This window comes from Cydia amplana, chromosome 8, assembly GCF_948474715.1.
Source record: "Cydia amplana chromosome 8, ilCydAmpl1.1, whole genome shotgun sequence".
NCBI classification, from domain to species: Eukaryota; Metazoa; Arthropoda; class Insecta; order Lepidoptera; family Tortricidae; genus Cydia; species Cydia amplana.
In genome coordinates this window covers 8,904,060-8,924,126 of record NC_086076.1, presented here as the reverse complement: position 1 = coordinate 8,924,126, position 20,067 = coordinate 8,904,060, and the positions used below count along the sequence as shown (strand labels likewise).

Genomic DNA, 20,067 nt, shown 5'->3' with positions numbered 1-20,067 from the left:
CACGAGTTACCGATGTGTACTAATAACTCCTTAAATTTTAGCTTCTTCTTAGGTCTTTTCCTGACCCTATTGCCATGAGATTAAGTATCAACGCAGAGTATTGTTTAAACTAGTATTTTCTGTAATGACTAGTCACATGACTGGCTGATGAGTTTGCAAACAAACTGAAAGTGACTGCTTCAATCAGGACAAAGTAGGTAGGTACAACAAGTAGGTACCGTTCGGCTCGAATCGTTTTTTTCGTGGAGGTATTAGCTCCTTATCAATACTTTGAAACGCAATTCGTTCCTACAAATTTAATTTCTAAGGTTGCTAAGTACGTATTCCACATACCTATGTAGAGCATATGCTAGGCTCAGAATCTTAATTTAACATGTGATTTCCCTAATCCGATAATCGAAGATGACACCATAAAGATCGCCCGAAAGATTCGAGATCCTTCACACAATTACGAGTCGCGCGTGCGCTCCATACACGATAGGGTATTAGCGGCCCACAAGAGCATAGGTTTTGTAACCAGCCTTAAACATGGTGGTCTTGCAAGGACAAGTGCAACGACTAAGGGCTCATTTAGACGGCGCGCGAACTCGTATGCGATTTTAGTTACATTGTGGTTACATAAATTCAGCCGACCGATCAAATAACGCAATGTAATGAAACACGCATGCGAGTTCTCGCACCGTCTAAATGAGCCCTTATGAAACGGTCATATTGAATGAGGTTATTTCTTGGTGAAAGACCTATTCTATGCACTGTTCAGTAAAAATGCATTACCTAAGCTAAAGATTTGAATTTTCAAATTATATGGCCAAATTGAGGACCGTTTGTTTAAAAAAGTCAATGAATATAGGTAGAATGCGTAAATTAATATAATGATTATGTTTGAAATTGAAATCATTTATTGCATATCACTGTCATGTTTGTTTCAGAATTCGTTGCTGGAACGAGATGAAGAGACTTAAGCTACAGATACGGGCGTTTTTCTTGGTGAGTATTATTAAGAGTACCTATTAATAGGCAAAGCTTTTTATTGCACGCATAATAATCGTATTAAATAATATTCATACGAAGTGGCCGTCAATGGGTAGGTTAGGGACTTATCAGTATTAAAGATCAGTAAAATAATTTAGGTAAACATAAGAAATGACTAGCGTAACTTCTTCATCTTATTATAACAGGCACAAAGTATGCAAGTGTTTTATTTGCATATTACCTATTAACCTAACAATATTTTGAGCGATGCATTGTAAAGGTACCTGGCTACATAATATTTACATACCTTATAGTTATGCCTATTGTAGGCTATGGGTCTTAGTTGCCTGAAAATAAATGATATTTGGTTTGATTTGATTAAACCATTCCATAACACTCAAACAGGATGTAGAAATCACACGAATATCATTTCAATAGTAGGCGCGGGTCTATGACCGGTGCAGCTCATGTGTGGCAAATCGATTAGTTTCCGACTGCTATGTTTAATGATTATTAATAACATTAATGTACACTTGTAATTTTCATTTACTAGTTTAGCTATATTAAAGTTCTACTAACCATCACCTATCAGGATGGTTTGGACGTAGTACTCACTCCACAGTTTTATTATAGTAGGATATCTTTGGATTACGATTACTTACAACTTACCTAGGTAATTTATTTATATTATTAGCCACCGGTAGCTTAAAAGGATAAGTTCCTAAAATATATTTTCTGAAGCAAAGCCATCATTCAGAAAAAAGGTAAACAATCTTGACGTGTCATTTTATTAGAAAACATCTTTTGAAAAATAATTAACGTCAAATATGTAACAATTATGATTCATATACGATTACCTATTTACATTCATTTGCTTTAATAAGTAATAGTTACTGATTTTTAAAAAGCGTTTTTCAATTAATAGACAAAGTTAAGATTGCGTAGTCTTTTTCTAATGCTAAAAAAACGAACTGTAACTATTGTAATAGTGAAAGAGATAAAGACAGTAGTATTTTGGCTTCTCTTTCTAACAGATCGGCTCGGAACAGATGGAATTAGGTTTCTAGGTTTTAATGTTCTTAGCTATATAACGAATGAAATAGGTAAACAAACACTTAAAAATCAAGAATATTTGACGGGCAATAATGTCGGCTGCAATTCTGCGCTCGCAATTCTTTCACCACGGCTTGCGACACGTACTTGACACCATAAAGTAAGTATAGTATAGAGTAATCGGCCCATACAAGCCTCGCTTAGTTCCACAAAAATCCAAGAGATGTCACTCAGAGCACCATTGGGCCTAAATATATATTTGTGTTATTTCAAATCTTGCCAATTTTTAAATTAACATGTATAGTTCTAATTTATTTAGCATATTACAACAAAAACCTTTTAAAACATCCATTTACACATAGTAAATCGACGCAGAAAAAAATAAATAAATAATGGCATGAACTATTCTAAGCGCCATCTATCGCATTACTAGACAGTTAGTTTCTTGCCGTTGTAACACACTAAATAGCTCGATTGTTTGAGAAAGACTATCAATAGATGTCACTGTAGTAAATCCTCATACTTTATGATCATATCACAGACAACATATCAACATTATTAAGTAATAAATAATATAATTTTTCTCAAAAATGGACGGCAAAGTCGACGTTGCCGGTTAAAAAATAGGTCGCGAAGTGTGTAGTTTATGGTCATTCTAAAAATTAAAAAGTTAAAAACATTGCAGTCTCGATTTCGGGACTGCAATGTTGCATACAAATTCCATTATTAAACGAGTTCCAAACTTTTTAAAACTTTGAATGGCCATATCAAATGAAGGCATAGGTCCATTCAACAGCCAAACAGATGATCAGCACTTATTATTAATATAATGTTGGTACCGCGACTATTTAGGTGTCTCAAATACGTTGGCGTATTTTCAGCAGAAAAATACACTTCTATTTTTTTTAAAGGCGGCAAGCAAATCTTTTTAATGGTTTTACTTTTCTCTGTGAAAATTAGAACGTTGCTTCTGTAAAATATCTCTTGCACCATTTTTGAGAAAAGCACTATATATGACTCGGCTGGAAGGCTACTTGCTGGCTTCGGATTCAATTAAACGGACTCCCAAGGTCGTCCGTTTAAAACGAATCCTCAGCTTGCAAGTAGCTACTTCCGAACCTCGACAATAATGTACTATTGTTCTTAGAAACGTGATAATAATTAAAATATATTAAACCTACATGGTATCATCAGCCACACTGTTAAGTGTTAACTGTACCGATGTACAGTTAGGAGTGTTGCTGTTTGTATATTAATTTACTTAACCTTACGCATTACAAAATTGTCCTCATATAGCTATACATATATTTTAGGACAGTCTTACACTAATCGACCTACTTGGTAACAAAACAGTGTAAATTCTTGAGCAGTTTGAATAGCAGGGCAGGTGACAAAAACTTGCTCAAAAGCATAGAAGGTAGCATCCTATAGAAGTGGTGTACGCGTGCCTCCGTGAGGGACAAAACATGTAAATTCGACCAATCATAGCGTCGCATTGCGCCGCTATGATTGGTCGAATTTATTTGTTATGGTGGGCAACAAATGAATTCGACCAATCACGGTGGTCAATTTACGGTGGGGAATAAAACAAGATGTGAGACTGTGACAAGGACAAACAATAATAGCGCTTTCGCTGCTACTCCTACTGAAAGATACATAAGACTATCCCGTTCTGTCAGTTATCCCCTGCTTCTATTCATGCTCAAAAGAGAAGAGACATCCGACATTTTAAAAAATATCCCTATATGTATGAGAGCAATAATACAATGTGTAAATGTAAATACATACATATCTTATATTTTATGATCATATCAAAGCTGGAAGTCCTAGGTTCGGATCCCCCTAAAAGTGTATTAATATGGTGTCCCATGGTGGTGGCCCATTTGTCCCCGCCGCCATACAAGAGGTGTGGACAGATGGGAATAGATATAGACCATTAATATATACACACACAATTAAAAAACAAATAAATGTCCTATGAGGATTTGAACCCAGGACCTCCTACTTCATAGCACATAGCAGAGCAGGGTCACTGTCACTACTGACTAGCTAGGAGGCCGTAGAAATAATATACAATTTATATATATTTAAATTAAGTACAGTCAGCGTCGTATAGTAGGTCGCATCCAAAGTATTCAAATAGTTCAGTACGCCATACAAATAATATGGTGTACCGAACTATTTGAATACTTTGGATGCTACCTACTATATGACGCTGACTGTACTTATATAACAATTAACAAATCAGACTGGTAGCCACAGTTTAATGGCTAATCTAGGATTAAAACTTTTTAGTGGCTTGCCATTATGTTCAAAACATTTAGCTTCATACCACATCAAATATTTAAGTTTACCGCCATTGCCCGCCAGCATTGAACAAATTGGTTGTTAGTGGGTAGACAAAATAAAGTCACTATCATGTTAAACATTGAATTTATTAATTGTATTTTATTATTTTTAAGAGAATCTTCATAGCATGTGTCTGTCCGTTGAAACAGGAATCAATCTCAACCATCTTCCACTCAAAATATTTTACTTGTGGTACAGTCGCCATCAGATATATCGGAGCGGCCAAGGCGCTCACAAATATCTGAACACGCCTCTATGGTCAGGGCGTTAGAGTGCGTGTTCAGATATTGTGAACACCTTGGCCGTTCCGATATATCTGATGGCGACTGTACAGAGATGCATTGACTATTTCATCTTCACTCTCTTGTTGCATACGAGTACATTGTAACTTCTAGTGGCTAGAGGCTGGGTCCTGAAATCAGAAACATATTTTTTATATATAAAATGTAATAATATCACAATAAAGTTTAATACACATTGCCTTCACATTGGAGTCTGTTTGCAAACACTAACCATTGTATAGATTTAGACCAAGAAAAGTATGCAGCGATATTGATCGCCTGCGCAGTACATGTGTTATTTTAAATGTCAAACATCTTTGAAATTATGACGTACCTTTCTTCTTTCTTGCTCTAACTCTAAATACTTTGGAATCTTTTGCTTGCTCGGGTATCAATATTAGCATGGGGGGTTAAAATAAAACTTGACAATAGTTATTAGTGGGCAAGGGGGCAAAGCAGTTGTTTAACCGCTCATGCTAATGTTGATTCCAGGGCAAGCAGAAGATTTGAACTATGAGCGTAGCGAGTGGTTCGAGAAGTGGAATCTTGAGCGTTGTGAGAATTCAAGGCACGAGGGTTAAACAAACATTGCCACCTAATGAAACACAGAATTTATCACCATGCCAACGCAGGGAAAATACCAACTATAAAATACCAAAAAAATCAAATCCACATGAACATTATAAAGAATTTATAATTCAAAATCATCATTTAAAAGTAAATTCTACCAGCTAACATAAGGAAACTCAAAATTGAGATCTGATTACTTTGCCCCACATGTGGGAAAAATGCCATTTTCTCATTAGTATTTGAACAATCAAGGGGGCCTTTACCAGTTGGTGTGGTGATAAATTATTTAATTAACCTTTGTATTCAAAACAAACTTACCTGAAGTGTTAATTTTTTATCAATTTTATCATTTATTGGCAAACAGTAGACACTGTCAGATTAATATGTAGGTTTTACCATTAGTAGTGTTCCGTTACTACATCGGCAATTCACGTCATCATCACAGGTCTTTTCGTCTATTGCAGACGATTTATGCATTGCTGTTTAGACAACGGGTTTGGTGATTGTGGAGGCCGATGCGTGAGCGGCACGACCTCCCACATTTTGGGCACATGTCACGCTTAGCACAGTCTTTAAAGCGCCACATCGGTCTTCCAACTTTCCTTTTAGCATACCTACGCAACTGCACCAAGCAAGACACGTCTAGGTATTCTATTCACGTACTTGTACTATAGTTCAAATGAAGCTATAATATGAAATTAATAAGTTTGTATAAACAGAAACAAAGCAAAGGCAACTTAGGCAACAAACGCGGTGCCGCTTTGTGGCGACTTGACTATTTGACAGTTTATTTTTAGTGTTGCCGTTGAAAGTTCTTTCTTGTCCCTAAATAGAGCTTTTATGATTTATTATTATACAATATTATTAGTTCAAATAAAATATGATATTCCAAAAGACTACAAATAATATTATATAGTACTTAAATTCCAAAATAATGATAATTATGCCTCAGTGTCCATTTCTGAGGGCCTACCGCGAACCACGTTCGACGTGTTGCCTCTCTGTCGCACTTGTAAATTCGTACGTAAGTGTGACAAGGAGGCAACACGTCGAACGTGGTTCGCGGTAGGCCCTCAGCTTTTTTAAGGAACAGGCGTATAACATTACCCTGAAGTAGGGGACTAATTTTAAAATAGCAATAATCATTACTTGATGCCGTTTTTGACGTTTCTGTGCACGCTGTTGTCTGTCTATACTTATAGGTCACATAATTAGTGATACAAACACCTGCCTGGTCAATATACGCAAAATTAGATATATTTATTCTAATTATAACAGAAAAAGTTTATTAAAACAAACATTAAATGCTTTTGTATAATAATTTCAGGTTTGATAGGTACGGGTTTTGCCATGGGAGAAGTTGAAAAGGAACGTTATGAAAACATATCTTTGTATGTATAGGTACTAAGATGGTACAAATCATGTACAAATCTGTTGCTTAAAAATAAAAGCACGACGCGACGTTGCCAAACTGCTATGAGTTACTGCGAAGCGAGTCCAGTTTAACTCGACAACGTCGCATCGTATTGTTACAATAGGGTATTTTCGTACTAGTCAAATCAGTTACTTTTTTATAGTTATTGCAATGCAACTTGTATCGTAAATTTTTAGAAGGCACGATAAGAGTGAATTGAGCATGAATTGAGGTAATTTATCTCATTAGGATCGAAAGAGCTCGTGAATTTGAGTACAAATAACACAAAAGTGGCAAAAAAGATCACAATATAAAAAATGGCAAAAAATAGTAGTTTTCGATATAAGTGCGAGAAGTATGTCATTTTGCTCGAGTACCGAGCTTTCGATTTTTCCGGTAATATACTGAGGGGCTACCGCCAAAACCGAAATTCGCAAATTGCGGGGATCTTTCTCTTTTACTCCAATGCAGGCGTAATTAGAGTGACAGAGAAAAATGCCCGCAATTTGCGAAATTCGATTTTCGCGGTTATAGCCCTGTCACTTACAACGGATGCCTTTGCTTTGATATCTGGTGGCGTTAAATTAACTCCAAAATCGTCTGAATCACTCATTTTTATTTAATAACTTATGCTTTCTTGGCAATTACTTACAAACATAAATCACTTTAAATGTTGAATAAAAAAGGCGGGAAGGGAATAAAAAAAGTTTTACTTTTAATTGCCATTTTTTTCAATGTGGATTCTGTTGTCACTGTTGTCAGCATTATGCCAATTGAAGAGAAATTGTATTATTAAAATTAATAAAATTAATTTTCAGAACATATAATTATACATGGTCAACCAGATCTTGACAGTAGAAAAAGGCGGCAAATTTGAAAAATGTAGGCGCGAAAGGATATCGTCCCATAGAAAATTTGAATTTCGCGCCTTTATTTTACTGACAAGATTTGGTTGACCAGCTATATGTAAAAAACCTGAATCTTTTGTTATTTCATTATATTGATATATATCTAATTAATTACATTTATATTAAGTGTATAAAGTGTATTGTACGAACGTCAGCTTCATTCTGTCGCGCGTTGTTCAAGTAATACTATTGGGTCTCGAATAATACTCCTTTATGCCCAATCGCGCGTTGTTCAGGTGGGTCATTTATAAGCGGGTCTCGCATAATACTCATTTATTTAAAATGTATCAATCAGATTACTTTTTAGCACTAGTGTAAAAAAATCAAACTTTACGCACGATTTGCAGCTACAAAAACTATACTTTTTGAGCAATTGGATTAAAAAAATATAAAGAAACGCTCAAGTACCAGTGGCACGGTGGCATATAGACGGACTTACGCCAGTAGTAATGTCTAATCCTTTTGCCATGCACCAATGGTAGCATGCGCAAAATTATTATGACAGGTATTTATTTTCAGCCGGTTTAAATAGTTTCGGCAAGACTTATGTAGCATTCTTATAATATATAAATATTATCATCACCACAGTATCGTTTTCCGAAATTACTTTATGGTTATACCGTTTGGCTACGCTATTTCTCTGTACCCTGCCTCTCCCTTCCCTCCCTGTACTCCTTAAGTGCCCGAACTCTCTTTACTCATACTGAAAGATACATAAGACTATCCTGTTCGGTCATTTCCTTCCACCCCTCATGCTTGATCCAGTTTTAAACTAGATTCATGATTTATTCAATACGCTATAAAGCGACATCTGTTGATTACTTCTAATCGTTGGCAACGACATATGTCTACTAACTTTCAATGAAGACGTATAGATGTCGTTAGGAATTCTATGATTTGGATGTGACACAGCGCCATCTTGTATCCATGATAGGCAACAGTGCATTTTCAGTGACGCCATCTGGTAATGATGCGCTTTTAGGCGGTCACATTTGAATGTATGGGATAGCAGCGTCTGTATATATGTAGTCTGTGTTGACACGCAGTATTGACACGTGCTACGTCTAACGTGACGTTTGCTTGATGTTACTTATAGGGGTAACCGGTAAACTATCCACTTTTGGCCTCCCTTCAATGAGATGCCCTTTCAACCTAATTTAAAATCAGTAGTGCTACTTTAAATGACATTATTTAGAGATCAATCATTGGCCTGTTGCAGTAAAATGCGAGGGAGATCAAATCTGCAAACCTCACAATTCGATCTCTTACCCCGTCATACTGACATAAGTAAGATCCAATACATTTCACGACTCTTCTCTTTCCGCACAGACTCTACACTGTACTACTTAACGTAATAAAGGTACCTATGTATAAATAAACGTAGAATACTCTTGTTACCTATATAGCTACTTAACGAATTATAATAACTAGGTATTAGTGAGCTTTCTGGAATCATTTACACAATCTAATTAATACACTTGCAAAATCGCATGTTAGTTATGATATTTCTAATAGAATTTAGAGACTGGAAACGGTGAACGGTCACCGTCGGTCAGCGACATAAATCGCGCTACAAAGAGATGGACAGCGCGGCGCCCAAATCACATATTTATAAAACTAGAATCGATCATCCTTAATCGTGTAAAAAATGCCGTCCCAAATACCAGAATTGTGGACGCATCCGCTACCATAAGCGGCGCCTATTGCATATAGTCTAATTCGTCTGGATTACACAACACATTACGTGTCCTGACGTCCCAATGTCGCATGGAACTGTACGGTTACCATCAGTTTGTCACTGACATAAACGCCGTCGAGAACGTAATTTACTTACTATTATACATCCCGTTTGCACTAATATGCGAGTGCGAGCGAGATGTATAGAAACTAGAAAGTAAATTACGTTCTCGACGGCGTTTATGTCAGTGACAAACTGATGGTAACCGTACTGCCTGAAGCTTGAGTTTTACTAACGTTACTAAGAATTAAAAATATATATTGCTAGTGTTTTCAATATTTGTAAATTAGGTATTCTTATTTCTTATTGTGCCTGTGCTGGTACTCCGGTACCATTTACATTCAAAATAATAAACATTTGAATGAACTGCTCTTTTGACTAGTCTTAATTTTCAGTTTTACGTCTAACAGTCCTAATAATATGAACCGTCTCTCTGTCTGTGCCTAGTTTAGATCGGTTACTTCCGGCCATGACCTTGAAGCGCGCTTTCTTTTCGTCGACTTGACATATGTGTACTCTCATATGTACACATGCAGTTATCGGATATTATGCTAATGTACTTTATGTACTCATAGTTCGAGCGAGTCTATTTTTTGTCAAATTTGCACCTTTTTACCTTAACAAAGAGTTCATTTGTTAAAAATAAATAAATGATTATGTAAGTTAAAAGTGAGTTTTGGAATGTTTTTATGGATTTAAAGAGCTGTGTAAATAATAAGAAAGGTGTGAATAAGATTTTAGTACAAAGTATCTGTAGAACTTACCTACTGCTCGACATTTTTCTACCACTGGTTTTGAATTTTTATCAATTTCTCACTATCTCAGAACCGACGTTATCGTTTGAATAGGCGGAACGTTTAATACTTTTTTGAATCGAAGTTACTTTTATAATAATTATATTTCTACTCCCTGATAATTCTTTTATTAGGATATTTTTCTTCGAATTGCTTGCTTTTTTAAATTTTCTTTTCATACATTTTTGAACAGTTGTACAGTCGGCTCACAAACATCTTTATAAGCCAATGTTCCAAAAATATATTAACACTCCTCTAAGACACTGACAATAAAGTTGTGTAAAATATATTTTTGGAATGTTGGCTTGTAAAGATGTCTGTAAGTAAGTAAGTAAGTAAGTAAGTGTTTTACTTGTAAATATAGGTAGAATTACAGTGGTGGTCAGTTTATAATATGTACAGTTTCACTATATTTTGATTATTTTGCCAAACGGCGTACAAAAACATTGAACTTCATACTAGCAACTAAACTATCATGCTCACCGAGTACGAGTAATAATCTAATCCTACTTACAGCTATGATAATTAATGAATATCAGCCCTAGTAGCACGGTCGCATTTTTATCATTTATCACCATGCATGTCACGTTCTAACAAGTATGTAAGTGCGAAAGTGACGAGCATAGTGATAGTGGATAAAAATGGAACCGTGCTGAGCCCGCAGGTACATAGTTCATGAGAATTGTAGATGTCAAAATATAGATATCCATCACTATTATTATCCATGTAAAGTGTGAACTCGAATGTAGTAGGGGAAGTAAGGGACCATTAGGCAGTCGGGACGCTCGGGCACCCACTTGTATATAATAAGTCCTGATTTACAAGGGGGTGCCCGAGCCTCCCGACTGCCCAATGGTCCCCTAGCTCCCCTAAGTGCAAAATACAATTATGTGCGACTGAGGTTGCATTACTTACTTACTAATAATTATTTAATTACTTAGGGATTACTACGAGCAATGCATTACCCATGTGTCAATATAATATTCGAAGGTACTTACTTAACTTTTTTGTAGAATACTTATAGATAGCCGAAATCATCGAGTGATTCGAGTGTCACGGCATTTCAGTCATATGACCCCTGGCGTTGCCCAACTCTCTTGAATAAATATTACTTTCATAGCCATCCCAAGGTTTACCTAAAGAGGGTTCGAAAACGTTATGTTCAACGGTTGGTAGTTAAATATGGCATTATTTTAACAGAAAAAAAACATACCTAATACCTGCATATATTTCCAGTACCAACGTCTTATTTAATATGAAATATGTTTGACTGTGCCTAATTTAGTTCCTAGTACCTACGTCGGGTTATATTTATTTTCAACCAATGATTTCAACGTTTTCTAACTAGTTGTACCTTTTATCCTTTTTAAGAAGTATAGGCACTACTTGCAACTAGGTACCTGTCTTGTATTTTAAATTGTAATATTAATATTCATGCTTAAGCTTAAAAACAGTCAATTACTATGTAACTTGTATTTTGAAATCTGTTACTAGTGTTTTAAGTATTGTACCAATTATTCTATCATGTCGCCAACTTGTAAACTTTCTTTTCCAAGCTCAATATCACAGATTTGATAAATTACTGGCATAAATTGTATAATCGACGTATTCCATCAAGTTAGTATTCACAACTTTCCCGTACGCGAAATTCCGAGCCACGTCTAATCAGCGGTTACCAGTTTTAGTTTGTTTAAAATGCAGCATTCGGTGTTCATTAAATTCATTATACGGGGAAGACCGAGCGCTGTTTTGATGGTGAGCTTAATATAGCTACGCTGCTGTATCGTATTGCATCGTGCATGTAAGCTGTTTGTATCTTGTATCATATTAGTTGTTAGGCTATATCGTGTATGAGAAGTAGGTATACAGTGTGGAAAGATAAGTCGGGCCCTGGAGGGAAACTACCTTAAATCCTTAAGCTGGCTCATTTTACTTAAAGGAGACATTCCTTTATTTTAAAAAAGAAACAAAACTGCATTTAAAAAAATTCTAAAACCCGCTTGCCTCGCCCGGGACTCGAACCGACTAAAAATTCAAAAAAATAAAAACTCGCAATTTTATTCTACTAGTCGATACAGTTAATGTTAATGATAACATTTCTCCAAGAAACATTAGGTCTTAAACTCGTCTGTCGTACAATATATCCATAAAATGTATTATTTAGTACTCAAGATTTTTTTAGACAAGCCAAATTGAAGAAAAAAAGAAAAATACTTTGAATGCAGTTTTGTTTCTTTTTAAAAATAAAGGAATGTCTCCATTAAGTAAAATGAGCCAGCTTAAGGATTTAAGGTAGTTTCCCTCCAGGGCCCGACTTATCTTTCCACACTGTATACCTAATCCTATACAAAATTTCGGCTAGCACAGTGGTAAACGGGTAGTTCTGCGGGCTCAGCACGGTTCCATTTTTATCGACTATCACTATGCCCGTCACTTTCGCACTTACATACTTGTTAGAACGTGACAGCCATGGTGATAAACAATAAAAATGCTACCGTGCTACTAGGGCTGTTCTTTATAAGACGCTTCGGTTTCAACTCCCACTCGGAGCAATTGAGAAACATTTTTTTTTTGGTTGTGCTAGCTAGATTATATTATTAACGTTGTACTTAGCCAAGCCGAGGGCAAAGGTACCATAGGATAGATTCCTACTAGGTGTTCTGACACTATCAATAAGAAAGCTTGTGACTTGTGACCATCGATCATTAGGGGAACAACCTAAAGAAAAAATCCCAAAATATCACAAAAAAAAAGATATCAGACGATTGCCTTCTGCTTGAGTGGAAATAATTCCGAAGCTACATTAAAACTTCAACTACAGATAAAAGCAAGGTCTGCAAGGACTTGCCAACTCCTATTGCAAATATCACAATGCATAATAACTTTAGCAAAAGCAATTTTCCTGTAACTTGCACATAAATTTAAATAACTAACGTAGAAGTGTGCAATTTCTAACGTGACCTTTCGAAACAATGGGCAAGTTGGCTGCAAGGGCGGGAGATGGCGCTGCTCCTGTTGGGTTACGAAGGGTCAAGGTTTATGGGGGAAGGTTGTCGGATGACCTGACATTTACGCAACTTCGAACTGAACTTACAACCAACAAGAAGAGGCATCAAAATATTGTTTACGTAATTACGTAGTTATCCGTATGATAGTCGAAACTTAAGTAAGTAGCATAATGTATGGTCTAAACATATCTTCCAATACGATATTATATTTTACTTGCCCGATATGCAAATTGAAGAATATATTGGAAAATATTAATTTCAATGTAATGACTACGTTTTATTGAAAATAATTTTATTGTACCTAGTCAAAATAACATGACTAAAGTACCTTTATTTCAATAGACTTTTATTCATAATATATCTAAACTTTACCTTCAATGTTTTCAAAACAATTGAAAGAACTCTCACACAGAGAATTGTATAAACGGAAATACATAGTTCAACACGGCATGAAAAAGTCGTTACTTAATGTTGTAGTAGAATAAGAACAATATCAAGGTCGCACTCAAGGTTGTGTCACTTGTGTCGTGATAGAAAGAAACCTCGTAGAAATTAACATATAGACGATGATCATTAGGTTCGAGAAAAAAGCCGACTAGCCACATTCCCGTGATCTATTTAGGTATATGTATACACAAATGATGATGATGATGATGATGTACAAACCTATAAAATACACGTAGGGGAGATAGGCGACCATGACCAGGGCACCCGCTTGTAAATTGTCCTGATTTACAAGGGGGATGTCCGAGCCCGAGCCTCCCTACTACCCAATGAGGACCATTGGGTACCTCCCCTAAGTTGTAATTAATTTACCATTTTGATAAATGCCAGTGGCGGATTTGCCCTAAGGCCCAGTAAGCCCAGGCCTAGGCCAGATATTAAGGACGGCAATCTATATGATGGGTGCTGAGGAATAGTCAGCTAGTACAGGGCCTGGGGCCTAGGGCGGCCAATACTGCAATTCCGCCACTGCATGCCCTTCCATATCAGCGTTGGAGTACCTACTCATTCCTAAATACATACCTATGCATTCCTAAATACATATTAATAAGTATGAAGGTGAAATCAATCTGACTGTACAAGTAAAATAATTTGTTTAAAATAAAAGCATCATCTCTATCATTTATTCTACCACTACTAGTTTCTGCCTGCGATTTTGTCAGCGAGGAATGATGATGACGATTGATATAAACTAAAGTATGTCCTTCCCCGGGCCTCAAGTTATATCTCAATACTAAATGTAATTAAATCAGTTCAGGTTCAGCGGTGCAGCAGCATGAAGAGATAATAGACAAATAGACAGAAATAGTTTTACATTTATAAATTTTATAGTATTATTTTTGGAACTGGTCCAAATTTGGATGATAAAATAAATGCACAACAATAAATTAACAAACAATCAACAATAATGTTAGTAAGTTAGTATTCACCTTTTAACCAAAAACGTCAATTTGACACTGACAGTTCACATCCATAAAAAAATCAGATCAAATTCATAACCTATTGTTAGAATCATCAGAATACGCCTCACGGTAAAAGAGTGCAATTAGATTAGTCATATATTTTGGGGACATTAGTCATTGTGTCCACAGCCTAGTCACCCGCACCATTTTAATCAAGGAGCTCTATATGCATAATCATTTGGTTCACAGAACAAGTAGAATGGCGATGCGAGCAGGGTACGTGTCGCCGCCGGTTATGAGCAAACGCTCGCATGCTAGTGCTCGCCCGCGCTGACCGAAAAACGTAAACATGCCTTTTGCGCCACAATAACCTTCAGATTAAGAATCCAGACATCAAATCTGTCTAAAGGAGGCGTATCCGTTCACCAGGCACACAAGTTTTTACTACCGTTGCGCGAGAAATGTGGAAATGTGGAGAGGAACGAGCGGCGACACCGGCACCGGTTCCGATACTAACTGTGCGCGATAGCCGTTCTAATCTCTTTAATATGTTCTGTGATTTGGTTGATTACAATAACAGATAGCGCATAATAAAATTATGACATGACAAGTAGGAAATCCGCGTAATCAATGTCTTTAGATCTAGCCGGACTTATATTGAAATAAAAAAAAAGCACATTAATTGATTCATACTGCTTCTTTTATATATATGAATTTGTCCATTATGAATCGGAAATAACTAAGTTATAACTTGACTACAATTCAATAAACATTAAACAGACTACATATAAAATTACAGTAACTTTCTGGTAAATTTAAAATACTTACATTTAGGGATAACATCATAATTAAATTTCAAATATATCAATAAAATGTTAATTTGCTAAAATACATTTTTTTGAAGATTTGTACTTTACGAAATTACACACAAAAAGAATTCGTTTAAGTTACAGCTCGAACACTTTATGGGGTTTGTAAAATAGTAGTATTTTCTGTTTCCCAGAGTTAAGTGAGCTTAGGTTGAGCTTTAAAATATGTATTATGTTATTATGCTTCACTAAATTTCGGAAAGTAAACGCAAATTAGAACCTGTTATTAATTTGGACCTAATAGGTAAATAGTTTTAAGGTTTGTACATGATTTCAATAACTAATTTTGATTTTAATCATTCACAGTCCAATCTGACCCATATAATAACATTGAGAATTGGTCGATTGATCGCAAAACGATAAACGAAATTTTAATCATTTACAGTCCAATCTGACCCATATAATGACATTGAGAATTCATCGATTAATCGCAAAACGATAAACGAAAGGAACTGACCGACAGAGGTCCGGGTCAACGACCCTTACGTAATACCTCGAGCCTTAGACTGGTTTAAGGTTCCACATGCTGATTCTGATTTAATTAAGCCTTTAAGGTACGTGGTCAGTTTTGAATTATTACTTTTCAAAAAAATAAGAATAGTAATTTATAAAAGTTGGAGTGAAAGGAGTTTTTGAGGTGTCGGTACAGGCATGTAATGACATTATGACACCCGTTGACTGCTTGAAACCCCTCCGATAATCTTATACTATAACTAACTGCGACCTTCCAAATGACAATTAGTCTTTAAGTGTATACCTCGATCTATTGCCTAATAGGAGAGACATTATCTAATTCCGATAATCGGCATTTGCGGTAGATTAACGTGAATATTCAGGAACGGTGGTAGTTCCTGAAAATTCGCATTTTAACGATAACCGGTTAATTTAAAATTGTACATAGTAATATTACAAAGTAATATTATATTATATTATTATGTATGTATACCAGGAAAAGGTAACAAGTATGATAATTAGTCACGCTTATAATCTTTTGGTTCTAGTTAGGACCTACATCAGTAACAATAACAAAGGCGTGGCTTGATGTCAATATATATCGATATCGATCTTGTACCTATAAAACCATTACAAATCAATATGTCCACCTCGGCACTCTGTCTAATTAACATGTTGACAACCGGATAACGATAAAACAAATACAATGGGCTTTCAACTTGTCGACTTGTCAATGATCGATCAGACACCACAAAAAAATGGCTAATTGCAAACAAGAAACAATGACCAGTTCAAAAGTAGTCTAAATCGAATTCAAATAAAATGTTTTGTTTATCAAATGCGTGAAATCTAATTTTAGAGCAAAACAAGTATATTTATAAAAAATAATCAAATTTTATATTTCTGAATCCGCCTCTTGATTTTATGTAAATAGTTTATGTTGCAGTTCAGAGCCCGTACCATGACTCACTGACAGTGTCAAGAATGACATATACGCTATCGAGAACATAATTTACTTTCTATACATCTCGCTTGCACTAATATGCGAGTACTAGCGAGATGCATAGAAAGTGCGAAACTGATGGTAGCCGTACTGGTCGCTTTATTTCGGACAAAAGCTAAAGTAACCAGCTTAAATAAAAATTCTATAAACTATGTATAAACTTAACTGTGAAGGTAGTTAGTTACCTATAGGATGTACCTATGTAATGTAACGTAGCTGTATCTGAATAGCGCCTTCAATGGTGGAAATGGCTGGTTTAAAGAACTGACTAGATTTTCACTATAACATGACGAACAACGTACGTAACGAGTTACAAACAGATCAATCAATATGTCCAATATAGCATGTAATCAATACATGCATAAATAATTAATTTGACATAATTATGTTTAAAATTTTTAGGTACCTAAATAGGTAGGTAAGGGGAAGGTAACGGGGGGATTTATTTTATGTGTTAGTTGGTTTGTTTGTAAAATTAATATCAGAAACGTAATATAACAAATAATCAAATTAAACCATGTCTCAAAATTCTGTAGAATGTTCTATTGTCATATGTTTTCGGCGCGTGCCTACAACACTTTAATTGCCAAATAATCGGCGTAAAAGTGTTTAAAAAGCAACAAAAAGCCACGCTTGCGTTGCGAATATTGTCGCGCTCTGTTCAAACAATTAATATGACGACAATAGCCGTAATGGATGCAAGTGGGGCGAGGCTGCGCACTTGCCTAATCCCGTTTAAATCATAAACGCCGAATACTCGAGGCATGCGGATCTGGTGGCGCATAGCCTTACAAGATGGCTTTACAACATGCTAATATTATGTATGTACATGCTAATATTTGACGACCGGTCTGGCCTAGTGGGTAGAGACCCTGCCTGTGAAGCCGCGGTCCTGGGTTCGAATCCCAGTAAGGGCAAATATTTGTGTGATGAGCACAGATATTTGTTCCTGAGTCATGGTTGTTTTCTATGTATTTAAGTATTTGTATATTATATCTATCGTTGTCCGAGTACCCATAACACAAGCCTTCTTGAGCTTACCGTGGGGCTTAGTCAATTTGTGTAAAAATGTCATTTAATATTTATTTATTTATTATTTATTTATGTACAGCCGGACTAGCCAAGCTGACAATAGCTAACGCTTCGATAACGAAACGCTTTGTGTCTCTCTATCACGCTTCTAAATTAATGCGACAGTGACAGTTGCGTTTCGATCGCTACTGAGCGTAAGCGATTGGCACGTTGGCTAGGCGACCAGTACTGCCAAATATTAGCCCCAATCTGTTAGATGGGCTGGGCGATATTAAGAACTATTTACTTTATATTTAAATAATTTCTTGTGACTCCGCGACCGTACACACTACCAAAAAAAAACCACAGATAATTATTAACACCAAGTACATAATGCAGGTTAGTTAACCATCACTTGTACTCATGCGAATAATAACGTTTTATTGACTATTTAGGTATAAAATATAGGTATGGCAGATTTAGTTGCTGTAGGTAGGTAAAGTCTTTTTCAAATTAATTCTATAATAGTATGCATTACTGCATTAGCTAACACTATTAAAGGTTAGGAGATTATACTATCTCTCATCTTTCTTAGCCTAAATTGTTAGCTAATTTGTATTTCAGTTGTCTAAATAGGACAAGCATTTAAATAAGTGCAACGTACTCGTTACCCAACTTTACACGTATTTTGTAAACATGTAAACATTTGGTGTTAGCAAACACTTAACCCCTAACCTCGGCGGAAGTGACACCGGTGACACAAGCGACGCCAGGGGAAACAATGAGGTGTCAAACATCCCGGCAAACGTGTAGAAAGTGGTGACTGAGATCTATGATGACACAGGGGCACAGAATAAATAATAGTACTAGGTACAGAAGACTAAGGGCCCGATTCGGGTTTAGACATCTATTAGATATCTTTTAGACATCACCAAGATACGATAACGATATGTTTAAGATCTAACCTGTCAAATTTGACATTTCCGCGATTCTGGAGATAGTCTTGAACGATTACCACAAGATATGATTTAGAGATCCAATTCACATCTAATAGATATCTAACACTATCTAAAGTAAAAGTGACATTGGTTACCCGAATTGCGCTGCAAAAGAGAACTAGTTGAAATCTAAACTATAACGTATCTAGAATGGATCTAGTACGTATCGTATCTTGTGAATATCTTGAAGTTCGAATACGGCAGTCACTCTCTTGGCTCCTCTACACGATGGGCCAGCGCCGGCCACTCCAAGGGACGCAGCCATACGGTAGAATGAGATAGCAATATCACTTGCTCCCTCTAACGCATAAATGCGTCCCTTGGAGTGGGCGGCGATGGCCCATCGTGTAGAGGAGCCATCTAACAAAACGCGTCTGTTACGATCAGCACAGATATGGCCGCTAGGTGGCGACAGCGCCACGCGCGGCTTATGGCTAGCCACCAAAATTTGTGTGGACCGGATGTACTTTTAGGTACCTGTAGCAAAGCGACGAAATCGCAGAGTGAGCCACGGCTGACAGGGGTAACAGCGAGGAATGAATTGGCGTTTGTTTGTCGTATTCAGTATGGATCAAAGGAAGTCCAATGATAGAAAACATTAGGGAAATTAAATAAATTTGGCTCTTATATAGCCACAACAGAACAATTTTAAGCCAAATATTAGTGTCTAGTCTCCTAAGCATTTTTTAAGGGCATGTTCCAATTACAATCATACTTTTTACAAAGCTAGATTAGCACTGTAGCAAGACCGATGATTTCTTTTAAACTATCTTCACTGATCGTCTGTAGTAACATTTAATCCAAAAGGTGTTTAACTTGTAATCCAAACTCCCGACTACGAGACTAACTGGGTCAATTTCACCAAACGAGCATTTTTGTCTAATTCCCATGGAATTTTGAAATACTAACATTACACAAAAAAAATTATGCTGATAATTTGATAAAAAATATAATAAACATTAATTTTCTTATGGGGTAAAAATACTCATAAAACTATAAAAGTTATTTCAATTTAAAATTTTGGTCAGGGCACGGGAATTAGTGTGTCCATGGGAATTAGATTTTACTAGCACGGAAATTAGAACATGGCACAGGAATTGTTTTCTTAACTTATTTTGGTAGTTAAAACTATTATTTATGTATATTTTAATCTAAAATAATGTACTTTAACCATACTGAAGCGGCATCGAACATATTTACCTTCTTTAATATTAGTTTCGGACGACAAATCTACGAAAGT

The 20,067-nt window shown here is 36.0% G+C and overlaps 1 protein-coding gene across 2 annotated transcripts in view; it reads left to right on the top strand.

The window, feature by feature from the left end:
- The first annotated feature begins 925 nt into the window (after positions 1 to 925).
- LOC134650039 (protein spaetzle 5) overlaps positions 926 to 20,067 on the top strand; it is a 44,960-nt gene continuing 25,818 nt past the window's right edge. For both annotated transcript variants that reach the window (XM_063504863.1, XM_063504864.1), the window contains exon 1: positions 926 to 987. In XM_063504863.1, the coding sequence (XP_063360933.1) occupies positions 949 to 987 (39 nt within the window). In that variant the 5' untranslated portion in view covers positions 926 to 948. The remainder of the gene's footprint in view (positions 988 to 20,067) is intronic.